At 39.1% G+C, this 13,493-nt stretch overlaps 1 protein-coding gene across 2 annotated transcripts in view; it reads right to left on the bottom strand.

Annotated features, from left to right (window-relative positions):
• fbn1 (fibrillin 1) overlaps nt 1–13,493 on the bottom strand; it is an 81,192-nt gene that overhangs the window by 19,655 nt on the left and 48,044 nt on the right. For both annotated transcript variants that reach the window (XM_072695449.1, XM_072695450.1), the window contains exons 30-38: nt 13,027–13,149; nt 11,968–12,093; nt 11,644–11,769; nt 4,211–4,333; nt 3,981–4,103; nt 3,764–3,889; nt 3,423–3,545; nt 1,279–1,401; nt 209–376 (exon numbers count right to left, since the gene is read on the bottom strand). In XM_072695449.1, the coding sequence (XP_072551550.1) occupies nt 209–376; nt 1,279–1,401; nt 3,423–3,545; nt 3,764–3,889; nt 3,981–4,103; nt 4,211–4,333; nt 11,644–11,769; nt 11,968–12,093; nt 13,027–13,149 (1,161 nt within the window). The remainder of the gene's footprint in view (nt 1–208; nt 377–1,278; nt 1,402–3,422; nt 3,546–3,763; nt 3,890–3,980; nt 4,104–4,210; nt 4,334–11,643; nt 11,770–11,967; nt 12,094–13,026; nt 13,150–13,493) is intronic.

Genomic DNA, 13,493 nt, shown 5'->3' with positions numbered 1-13,493 from the left:
TTTGTCTCGCCAGTGGTTTACTTTTGTTGTTTTTCTTGTTAGATCTTTGTTTCTGTTTCTTGTTGTGTTCTTGTTGTGTTTTTGGCTTGTTCTTTTGTATACATTTAGAATCAGTCTTATTTCACCAGTGTGTGACACATGTCACATCAGCATCTATGGGTGTAAGGGTCTGTGTTTATGTGTGTAAGAGAGTAAAAGAGTGACTCACAAGAATTGAGTGCAGGGCAGGCCTCACAGGGCGTTCCCCAGCCCTGTCCCAGTGAGCAACAGCAGGAGGCTTTAGACACCCCTACTCCAATCTCATTGGAACAGTCCAGACTCTCTGAGGCATCGCCACGGGAACGCACGTCCAGGTAACAGTTACCGGAACGAATGTCTGAAACATGGATAAATTAATGTTGATTATGTAATAACAGTAGTAATAATAACAATGACAATGCATGCAAAAACAATTTATAAACCTAGTGTATATTGTACATACAGTGGCATTTAGACAGTTTGGGCACACCTGGTCAAAGATACTGCTAGTTAAGTGAGTAGAAGATAAACAGATCTCCAGAAGGAATACAACTTTCACTTCATTTATTTTAATGATAAAATCAATATTTTAATATTTAAGATTGGTGTATTGTTTTGATTTGGTTCAATTTTTGAGAGAAAAAAGGGAAGGGAACAAAGTTTGAGTACCCCAAGAGATTGAGACCTTAATTAGCCGGTTAGGGCAATGGCTTGTTTAGAGTCATAGTTCATGGGTCATGCAAAGGTGATGCAAATTTTACATTTTCAGCACAAATATCTGAGAACTAGAAGATTTCTGCAAGGAAGAACAGGTGAAAAAGACTACCTAGATAAAAATATGTTAGCCATGCATCTGTGTGTGTTTACACACATATATAACAACAGACTTAAATAAACTGCTTCAAGAAAGATTACTTAAAAATTTGAATTTCGTTGTAAGCTTTTATAGTCATAGGGAGGCTGGTTTGTGGTTTGGAGGGACAATTTCTTGCTGAAAAGAGAAAAAGCTCCAGATAAACACACATAAGTCTCTACACAAAGATACTGGCCTAAACAACATGACTAACCTTGCAGAAAAACATGTGTTTTGTTGTGTGTGTGTGTATGTGTATCACAAATACACATCCTCACAACTGTACACAAATACACATCCTTTTCCACCTGTAGAAGACCTCCCTGTTTTGGTTAAATGTAACTGTGGTACTGTTGATTTTGATTGCTTAGAGCTGTGTTAGAAGTGTTTAGAAGAGCTTTCCTCACCAACACAGCCGACTCCAGTGGGGTTGAGCTGGAAGTCGGGGGGACAGTTACAAATGTAGCTTCCTGGTGTGTTCACACAAAACCCACTGATACAGGTGGTGGGGTCTGCACACTCGTTTATATCTGGGAGGAAAACGATACAGAGATTTAGAGACTTGATTAATGTTATTGACATCACACTTTCAAGAGTTATAACCCAAAAGACACATTTCTGTGTGTGTGTGTGTGTGTGTGTGAGAGTCAGGGAGGGACAACCACTAATGAGCGTGTGTGGGTTTTGGTCTCTCCGTTATTCCAACCCTATCATTTATATTAACTTTTATTCTCAGTGACAGCTTTGGACATGAGGAGTGTGTGTGTGTATATATGTTTCCACCCATGACACAGAATTCTTTCCTTAACACACACTGCTAATAACACATACTCAATGTTATATACATACTCAACGCAGTATCCAATCTAATCTAATCAGACTGTTACTACAGTGCAGTGTACAATAAACACCTCTAAACTAGTTAATGTGTAGAATCCTCTGTGTGCCAACACAGGCTTTGTGATGGCTGGGGATTCCTGATGCAAGACATTATGCATGTGTGTGTTTTACAAAAAACGTTGTGTTTGTTATTTACAGAAGATCAGAAGCCTCCATCCTCTTATCTGCACTTGACCCAGAGTTCAAGTTTCTCAGACTTCATTAAGTGTTCATATCCAACTACTTGCAGCTTTTGGCAGTGGTGGACAGCTACATTTTAGGGTGCTTTATTAACTAATATGCTACTTTTTATTTTGCCTCTTTCTTTATAAACATGTAATTACCTATCACTCTGAGACAATCCCATATAGTGGTTTAATATGTAATGAAAAATATTTATTAGTGTTATTCGATCTATATAAAAATAAAACATATTCAATAGATTTTGCAGGCCTATATAAACAAAAACATCAATACATTTTTGTAGGCACATAAATGAAAACTAATACATGTTTATGGTGGGCCTACATAGAACTAAAAAGGTATTTGACATGTTTTTGTAGGTCTATATAGAAAAACATGCTTCAGTAGGCTTATATACACTATATAGACGTATTGGGACAACTGCTTATTGTTTTATTGTTTCCTCCAACATCAAAGATACTAAATTAAATTTCTAATAGATTTCGAAGCATTGCTGTGAGGATTTGATTGCATTTATCAACAAATGTAATAATGAGGTCAGGACGTTGGATGATGACCCATCATTCCAGAGAACACAGCTCCATAGCTCAATGCTGAGGGGCTTAATACTCCTCTAGCCCACATCTGGCATTAGGCATGATGCAAATAGGTTTATCTTTATCTGCTCCAGAGAGTCCTATTCTACTGGTAAATCTTCACAGGAAGCTGTGCATTTGCACACCTGTGTCTGAGTGTAGCCGAAGGCATTCATCAAGGACATATAGTACAGAAAAAGGCATTTACTAGTTTCCATATATGGACTGGTGAGTGGATGGTGCAGTTAAAACCCTGTGCCTAAAACAATGGTCACACTCACTCTACTCTACTACATCACACTCTTATATTTCAAAAAGCGGTGAAAATAGTTTTTCCATGATATGAGACTTGAGACAGGAGCCAAAGTTGTCAAGTCTGTCATACTAGCCTAGTTTCTAAGCCTTTTGTTATTTCTCTGTTTATTTTGTTGTTCCTATCCCGCTACAATTTTGACTCTGGTTTCATCTAATCCTCTCAAAACCTGTTTGCTCTGGGTTTTGATTCTCTGTCCTCTTGTTAACCTTTGGGCTGTAATAACTGGAACAGTTTTTGTTGCCTTTTTTGTACATTTAAACACACCTTGCACTTGTATTCTGCTTTTCTAAAGGAATGTTATTACTGTTGTTATTATTACAATTACAACTACTACTTAATTATGCATAATCATTTTATTAGAATCTTATCCTGGATTTAACTGTTATTATAGCTTCATTCTTGATGTTGCAGTTTCTCAGCCAGTTTAGAATCATCTACAGGTCCTTTCATCATTCTGGACACTTTTATTTTAAGATTCCCAATTCCTGCTACTATATTTATTTGAAGGCTGTGACTGTGACTGTGTTTTCAAAGTTGTGTATGCAGGTGCTGGGGATGTTGGGTACAATAAAGTTACCTGTGCAGTTTCCTCCACTGCGGTCCAACTCAAAGCCAATATGACACTCACACCTGAACAGACCTGGAATGTTCTGACAGCGGCCATTTACACAAATATCAGCAAAGGTACACTCATCAATGTCTGAGGGAGGGGAGAAAGAGAGAAAGAGTGACAGAAGGAACTTTATTTTCCTTTAAACATCCTTTTATATACACAATTTACAAGAGTTCAGCAGTTGAAATGACACTGGCCAGCATGAGTGGTGTCAGTGTCATTTCTTCCATTTACTTTGGGACTTTGGTTTACTGTAATGATCAGAAGGGTGAAGAGTATGTGTGTGTTTGTGTGTGAGTCCTTACCTTCGCAAGCTTTTCCATCAGGTGTTGGAATAAAGCCCATGTCACACTCACAGCGGTAACCACCGGCAACGTTCAGGCAGTGACCATTCTCACAAAGATTCACATTCTCTGTACATTCATCAGAGTCTGCAATACACATACACATGAACCATACTATAATTGTAAATCAGAGTTTAGAGAACTGTGTGTGTGTGTGTGTGTGCGCAAATGTATGTACCTGTGCAGTAGAAGCCATCTCCTGAAAATCCATCCTTACAAACACAGCGGTAGGAGCCCATGGTGTTCATGCAATCAGCATTGGGGCTGCAAAGGTGTGTCCCATTAGAACATTCATCCAGATCTGCAACACATACACACACATACACACAAGAACACAAAAACACAAGATGAAACACTTCATGGCAGTTGAAACTGTTCACTGTAACCGTGGGAGAGAGAGAGACACACCTGTGCATTCGATTCCATTCCCAATCCATCCAGGTGCGCAGCTGCATTTAAAGCTGCCGGCAGTGTTGGTGCAGGTGGCGTGGCGGGCACAGTTGTGAGCTCCAATCTCACACTCGTTAACGTCTGCAATTAACATACACACATAGTATGTTTTCATACTTTTCACAAATAATCAGGGCTGTCATAGTTCAAGCATTAATTTATTAAAATTAAACCAATTAATCACACTGCTATTTGTTTACTGCATCATTTACACATTTTGTTGGTGGAGTCTCTGAATCATTTGTAGCTGTCAAGCCTTGAAGCCCAGCAGTAATGAGGACTAAAAATCACATTCACTGCAAAATATGGTGCTATACATTTTTTATCCTGAAGGTACAAAGAGTGTAAATGCACCCTAGAACGTACAACAGCTAATATTTGACACAACAATTATCAACTATTGTAATTACAAACACTAGTTTTGAATCTGCACATTCTCTCATGGTTTCTCCACTTTTTACAATAAAAATAATAATTAATCATTCACAAAAATAATTAAACAAAATGTCATACGTGGTTCTATGCCCTATCCAGCAAGTCATTGTCACTGTTTGCACATCAAAGTCTGCTAATAGACTTGAACAAGGCATGTTCATGTCAAGTACATTATTACACGTAATTCCCAAAGAATGCATCCAAACACGTCCAACCTCAGTTGAGCCAAACAGTGAAAGTGCTTCAGAAAAAATGCAGAAACCGTGTTTCTGTACTTTACATTCACAGATTTTAGAGTTTTGGTTCCTCTCAGAGGTCCATCCTTGTGGTTATCCTTTTGAGTCTTTCAGTGTATCTCCTTGTACTCCTAAAGAGTGTCTCTTTTTCAGTCTTGGTTCCTCTCTGGTTCTTCATTACATGCTTTTTCAGTCTACATTGGCAATTAGAGGGTTGCTTTGTGACAACATTCACTTTACAAAGTGCTATGCAAATACATCTATACTGAATAAAATAAGAGTTTGAATTAGCCACAGTAGTCTATAGAATATTCTGGATGTTAAACTCTGTTGCCTTCTTTCAGACAGTATGAGAAAGAGTCAATGACACCTCTATCTACACAGTGGCCTGAGCTTCACTCCGTCTATCCGGATCCTGCACTAATTAGAGCGTAACAGGGCATGAGTCTACAGTTTCCCAAACATGAGAAACACACAAGGCATGAGGCAAGGACAATGACCTACATATGTCTGTGCTGGTTCTCGTGTTGATGGCTGTAAGTGCTTGGCTCTCTAAACTGTCCCTAAGGCCCAGAGGCTCAGCAACCCCAGATTCTTCCAGAAAGCAGGGTTATTTACCCCACTGTCTACTCCGCCTCTCACAAGACAAGATTTCACAATGATCTGACCTGCTTTCACAACCAATTAAAGTTCTGAGGGAGACAGAGCGATTGATAAATCTCCCTGACATACACAAACACATGCACACGCACACAGCTCCTGACAAGCTTGCATTAGTTTAATTGCCCTCCAGAACAGAATCTTGTTAGCCGTAATCACTGACATGCTTTGCGGCTCTTGGCTGGAATGTTCATTTCCTCGAAATATGATTCCGATAAAAGATGCACGCAGCGATGGCGTGCATGTGGAAAGCTCACTGTTTAAATAATCCTCCAGCAATTTCAGCTACATGACATTCTGAAAGAGGCAGAGTCATTGGCAGAATGCAGAGACTCATTGGCATTAGATCCGATTAATGATTTAGTCCATAGGGTTACAGAACAGAATATTCTGCAATAAATGTCATTTAGAACCCATTAGGGTAGCCGTTTTCACATGAATACAATTTAAACAATATTGTCTGTCAGTTTACTTACTTAACAGTAAGTGTGTTTATTTAATATTGTATTCATTTGGAAAGGACGCGGAGATTTGTATATAGAAAAATTAAATGCAGTACTTTAGTGTATATGGCTGGACAGTGGAAGGGTGTGTGCCATTTTTGTGTGGGAACAAGTCCTGTCCACCAAGGCTTCCACTTTAATTGTCACTTGTTTTGCATGTGCATTGCAAGTACTTCATCTACATATGTCATGAGCATTCTAAAAGCATCCTCATACTGGAAAAATGTTGGACTAAAAAAGTAAGTAAAAGATGTCCAAATTCTTGTTCACGTGTTACAAAAAACACACTGAACATAATCATTATATTGGAACAACTCTGGGAATCAGCTACACATGCCTGTTGGAAACCATTAGGTCATATTTTCATAATCTTACTCCTAATCTGAAGTTACAGTGTATTTAAAGTACAGGTTTATCCTGATGGCACATCTCACCCTGAAACCACCCTACCCCCCTCAGGCAAAAGACTGTACCGCAGCCTTATGGTTTCTTAATCCACTGCTTTAACAGTAAACAAGAATATTAAATGCACAGTGCTCATTACGCTATTTTTCAATCATTGCTGATTTTCAATTACATTGCCCACACACTAATGTGAATTGCGATGGTAAAGAGTTCAGATCTGAGCAAACTGAACTGAGCAACAAGACTTGTAAAGTGCCACAGAGCGGAGCAGCCTCACATGCCGGCTCTGATCCTGGAGATTCTCCAAACACGTGGCTCCTTTTCCCAGCAGCGTGCAGAATTCCTCCATGTTTAAAGAGTCAGAATTCCAGAATGATGACTCTAAGCGGGACGCCCGTTACCCAAAGTCTCTCACGGGGCGCTTCCGAAGGAATGGGAAAAACATGAGTGCTCTGTGGGGGAGAGGAACAAGTGTGTGCGTGTATGTTTAAAGGGGGTGTTCTCCATCAGGGTTTTAGAGTTTGGATGGATCTGTATGTTTGTCAGGTTTGGACTGGTTTGCTGTGAGTGTGTCTGAGTAATACAGGCCAATCTGTAATAGAAGCCAGGAGTCTTGTAGCTGCCAGTGACGGACGAGCGTGAACTGCTAACATGTTGTTATACACACACACACACACACACACACACACACACACACACACACACTCTCTCATTCTCACCTCTTTGTCTTTTGCCTTCACTCACTCTCTGTGTTCACACTGCAGGGCTAACATGATATATTTTTTAAATTAGATTTTTAGGCTCAGATGTCAACAAATCTGAGCGACGTGGTTGGACTACAGCTGCACTTGCTCACATATCCAAATTGGTTGTGACAGTAACAATGCATGTGCAAACTAGCTAAACTAACTGGTTGCATTTATGAGCTTGGACGTCGATGTTTTGCATTAGGGTGTGAAAACATGATGTATTAGGCAAACATTTAAAAAAAATAAATTAGAAAAAAAAGATTCTAATGTTTTTCACTTTATCACAATTTAAAACTGGCAGCCATCCCAATTAATTAACAAAGCCCTTTAAACAGAATATTCTTTATTTTTACAAGGTTAATTTATGTAACTAATGACTAACCAAGCCACAATGAGTGCAATCAGTAGGCTTATCATTTTGTTCGGGATGGCAGCTATGAAAAAGATGTTGAGTGTTGTTTAATTATGGCTGAGCAGTGCAATGTGTGTTCATGTCATGATCCACAGGGTCTGGACCTGGATGGACCAAGGCAAGAGAGTTTATTGACAATAAACCATAAACAAAACAGAAATGCAGCAACGATTACCAGGGATAAGGAGGAACAGAAACAACAACCGTGACAACCAATACTGGGCAAACCAAAAGAACACACCTGGGGCTGGTGAAGCACTAGGGCTGTGCTAGCTGCCGGGGCTGAGCCAATACCGCTACTCAGAAACAAACTTCCAAGCCGAGCTTGGGAAAACTAAGAACTAGGACATAAAGAGTAGCGCTAGTCAGGCGCATTGAACTTACTAGACTTGAGAGCATGAGGAGTCAGCCACCAAACCTAGACGACTGTACCGGTCCGACGGTGAGGAGAGCTAACTGCTGAAACAAGCCAGAGAGTCGCTCCTTCCCGGAGCTCCAGGACCCCAGCTTGCTGAACCTATGAAGCCTGGCGAAAAATCACCATAGACCTGCAGTAGCTCCCTAATGGACCCTGAGGCAAGAGCAGCCTAGCTAGTTAGCTTCCCCTGCTAAGCTAGCTAGGTAGAGAGAGAGAGTCCTCTGTACGAGGATGGACTCTACAGACCAGACCGGTGAATCCTGAGTCTCTACCGTTATCTGAATAACCTGGGTGCATGGGGTGCACTAAGGGTAATCCTCAGCCCTAGCTGCTTGCTCTAGCCCTCCTTAAATGCACCAGCCCACAGGTGTAGCACATAAACCAAACGATGAACAGACACATGTCAAACACAACCTAAAACCAAGATGGCGACGATGGGTGTCAACACAAGAGTCCTTTTCAACATAAAAGTCCAGAACATAACTAAACATGACATGAACATGACAAGACTTTGAAGGGGGGGTTCTTGATCGCCTGTGAGCCGCAGCCCGAGACCACTCCTGGGACGGGCATGGCGGCGCGGGCGTAACAGTTCACACAAAGATGGGAATCTAGAATGAAGCTACCGGCACTGTGGGATTCACACTCCTGGGGTGTGGAGATATGTGAAGAAGGATCTCTAAAGAGTTTATCTAAAATGCTTTTTGACTGGTATTTTTGAAAGGTCAACGCAAGGCAACCGTTCAACCATACACTGTGACTGACTGTAAAACTGTGGAATCACAAAAACAGAACAGCTGCGCCATAATTCCACCAATGCTACACTCTTTATCCATGAACAGATAATAGCATTAGTGCAGGATGACCTGGTGAGCATATAATATTATCTAACAGGCTCTTCTAGTGATGTTCAGAGACAGGCTTTACCTTTTAGATCTCTACTTTTTAAATGTTGTGCTGGTGGTAAAACTACAACACACACACAGTAAACATGTTCTCATTAATGTGCATGGAAGCTTCTGCTCTCTGTGCTTAGGCTGAAATATGTGAACAAGCAGCACCGCCTTTTATACCGCAAGAACTGCCACGCCCTGAATGACCAAACACATGAAATCTGAAATCTGGCCGATCTAACAGAGTCCAGATATCTGATTATACATAAATGTGGTTTGTGGATTTTAAATGGCCTTTTGCCATTTAGACTCTTCTGTCCAAATATTCAGTATACTTAAGCTTGTGAAAGTGTAAAAACTTTATAAATCATTTCAGTCAGGCAGGTTATGTGTGTGATAACTACAAGAGAATTATGTTTATATGACACTGGGGTACTGAACTACTGTAGCTACTGTTATTAACTGCATTGGTAATTCTCTACTAATTAAAGTTATTTTTCTTATTATATTAGCCTCAATTTCTACATGCACAATAAATATCTAATATTAACATGCTCTAGACTCTAGATTGAAAGAAATGTGTAGAGTCCAGATTTGATTGTCTATGATTTGTTGAGTCTATGTGTGCATGTGTGTATAATCCATGGTCATGATTCGGGTCCACCCACTGACCATCACGTTATCATGATAACATCAGCCTCATTAACTCCTGCAATGGTGGACCTCCCAATACACACAGACAAACACACCCACAGCTCTCAAGATGTCTTTCCTTAATATCATTGTCCAGATGGAGTGTGTATATTTTTGCACATGTGTGTGAGGGTATTTGGTGTACACACCCAGAAGAGTTATCCTTCTTTATGGATCTTTATTCTCTTGCCGACACAATGTCTACTGCAAACTTCCCATAAGTTTTTTTCCAGCAGTAAAAGTCTTAGGTTCCAAAAGGTTAATAAAAAAGTAATAAAAAATAATAGAAAAACATAACTGTTATTTAAAAACAAAATAATAATTTCAGTAATAAATTATAAATAAAACTGGGACTACTAGCACCAATTGCCCAGACCTCTGCTAATTAGGTGAGTCACTTTGAAGGGGTGAATATTTATGCAAGCATTAAAGACTTCTTATTTTTTTGCAATTACTTCAGTTTCCACTTTAACATTTAACATTTTATTTTGTAAATTATACAAATTACACCAAATTATTTCTATTTATCAAAACAATTGGGGAAATATTAAAATATACCTTTTATAGGCACTGTGCAACTGCCATCACACTTACACACTACAAACTATCAACCAAATACACTAACAAACACTTCCATCGAAAAACTAAATATGCTTAAACACCATCAAAATACAGCTCCAGAAAAAACCTAAGAGACAACTCTACATTATCACTTTCTCTGGTTTTATTATGTATAGACAATGTTTTAGGAACATTTGCATTGTATTTCATAAACCATGGACAACATTTCCCCTAAATTTCAAATAGAAATACTGCTATTTAGAACATTTATTTGCAGAAATGACAACTGCTTAAAAACAACTGCTCAAATAATGCAAAGAAATCAGTATAATAATTATAATGCAATGAAGTTATTATTCCAATTTAAACAGCACAGTACTTATATTTGAACTTTGGAAGCATTCAAAAATCACTAAGGTCAAATAACCTTGACTGCCATGAAATGCCTGGAATAAAATGGCTGCAATTAGAGCTGGGCAATATGATGATATTTGCACTGTGATCAATCTTGTTAACAGGATAATATGCTTTTCTAAGGATATTGAGGATACTGTTGATGCTTAATTAACACTGATCAGCTGCAGGTTTCATTACAAATGAATTCAATTAGTTCAGCAGATGGTGCATAGAAATGACTCTATTTAGTACAGAAGAGTATCTGAATAGTGGTTTACAAGAATCTGTTGCTCCTTATGTTTTTAGTCTGTGATTTTACAGACATGTACAATCACAAACAACCATGCCTTTCAGCCAAACACACTCACAAATACTAACAACCGTCAATTTACATCCACCAACCACCATCTAACACTCACAAACATTCACAACTACCAACAAATACACTCACATACATTTAGAAGCACCCACAAAACACTATGAAATACCAATAATTACAAGTTAAAGAAGTGGGCTTGGGGCTATGGTCATATTGAGGATATGGTCACTGCTTAAAAACATTGACCCACTGCATGTTTCATTACAAACAGTGTAATTAGTCTGGTTTAATTGGATGAGGTGCAGCACATTTTAAATAAAAATCACTGTACTAAATATGGGTGTTTGGATGGTAGTTTTTAAAAGTCTGTCCCTACTGATGCATTTTGTGCAATCACTTCTATTGTGATGAATATTGTGTATTGTAAAAATGTTTTTAAATATCATCATTCTTTGCCATATCACACAGCTCTAAAAGCAATGGTAACAAAGTTTGTTCTAAATTCTAAAATACAAAAAATATATTCACATACACCCATAAACACTAAGCACTATAACAAAAAACACTATGCCAAAAAAGACAGTCACTAACACTCACAACCACCAAGAAATACACCCCTGAACACTATGTATCAGTGAAGGCCATGTTAGAGTTCTGGGCTGTTAAGTAAGTGGTGCCCTCTGTGTGTGTGAATAAAGACCAGTAACTCACCTGTGCACCCAGTTGTGCCCTTCCTGACAGAGTATCCCAGATCGCAGTGGCAGATGAATGAGCCTTTCGTATTTTCACACTTTCCACTCAGACAGATATTTGGGTTCAGCTCACACTCGTCCACATCTTAAAACACACGCACACATGCATATGCACATGCACACACAAACACAAAGCACATTCATACATCACTGTCTGATCAAAATATTTTATTTTTTTGTGTGAACATTTCATAATAAATGTACAGAAATAGTCTAAAGGGGGATGGAGGATTTGATCACACAAGTCTAAACATGCGTGTGTCTGTTTTTATGGGTAAGTTACCAAGGCATGTTTTCATATCTTCGGAGGACATGAAGCCGTCAAAACAGAGACACTGGTACTCTCCTGGGATGTTGGTACACTGGCCTCCGTCACAGATATCAGGACTGTCCTCGCACTCATCGATATCTGTGGACACACACACACTCAAACTGAAAATTCTCAGACTACATCAAAATAATACAACACACTGCATTCTACTTTATTATGAAAACATTTTATCTTAAAAAGAAAACAGGAATTTCGCAAGTATATATATGTATTTTATTACATTAGTTGATCCTATAACTAGCTGATGCTAAAACTGTGAGAGATGGTGCAAGTTGTTGCGCTTTTTCCAAAACACATCACTGCGTCCCAAGGCTGAATTTACAAAAAACAAAACACCATTAACTTTCATATTATGCTCACCAACAAAAGCTCTGACCAGTGGTCTCATATAAGATTTTAGATTAAAACAAACATAGCAGGTAACAGGAATGTATAGATTATTCTGCTATAGAGTTTTTACGTGGTTGATTAGGGTCAAATGAAATTAAATTCAACTCTATGTTCATGCTCTATGTGCGGCTGGGTTCTGTGTTTTACATGGCTTTACATTCAGCTGGACTCTGTGTTTGACTTGGCTTTATGTTCAGCTTGACTCTGCTTTTTTCTTGGCTCTGCTTTTTTCTCAGCTCTGCGTTCGCCTCAGCTCTATGTCTAGGTCAGTTCTCTGTTCAGCTTTGTGTCTGAGCCGGCTGTCCTGTGTTTGATCTGGCTGTCCATTGGGCTTGGCTCTGCATTCCACTCAACTAGGCATTTAGTTAAACTCTGTGCTCGGCTCAACTGTAAGGGGTTAACAGACTTCCATGTGTGACGTCAACAGGACTGTGAACCAATCAAAGGTGGCACACCACATTATCACCTAAAGACACTTGCCACTATTGTCAGGAGGGCCTCAAATGATCTGGTCTAGGCATAAGTTACAAGAGCAAGAAAGATTGTATACAGAATCATTTATGTGTTTACATAAATGATTATGTAAATTGTGATATATTTAGTGTGTGTGTGTGTTCTGACCAGTGCAGCTGCGTTGGTCTGGCATCAGCGCATAGCCGCGGCGACAGCTACACTCATAACTCCCCTCTGAGTTTGTGCAGGTGGTCTCACAGCCTCCATTCAGGATAGTGCACTCATCAATGTCTGAGATACAGAGAGAGACAGAGAGGAGGAGAAAGAGAAAATACAAAGTTAAATGTCTGCCAGTTGGCATAATGTAACTTAAAATCTATCAACTAAAAAAGTGCCTTTTGCTTTATTGTCATAAGTCACTGTTGGAAATGGCCTCAGTTTCCTCACAATAGAAAATGGGAAGCACTATAGTGAATGAAGTAAACAGGGAAATATGGTAATTGTACACAGCCTACCAAGTAAAGGTTTAAATGTAAATTATTCCCAACACATTCTTATTGAAACCCATTCAAGTCGCATGCCTCCTCACATTGCTCTACTGATTTTTTAACTATGTAAGTATTTAAAGCTTTAAT

This window comes from Salminus brasiliensis, chromosome 13, assembly GCF_030463535.1.
Source record: "Salminus brasiliensis chromosome 13, fSalBra1.hap2, whole genome shotgun sequence".
NCBI lineage: Eukaryota > Metazoa > Chordata > Actinopteri > Characiformes > Bryconidae > Salminus > Salminus brasiliensis.
This window is presented reverse-complemented; position numbering and strand designations above follow the sequence as displayed.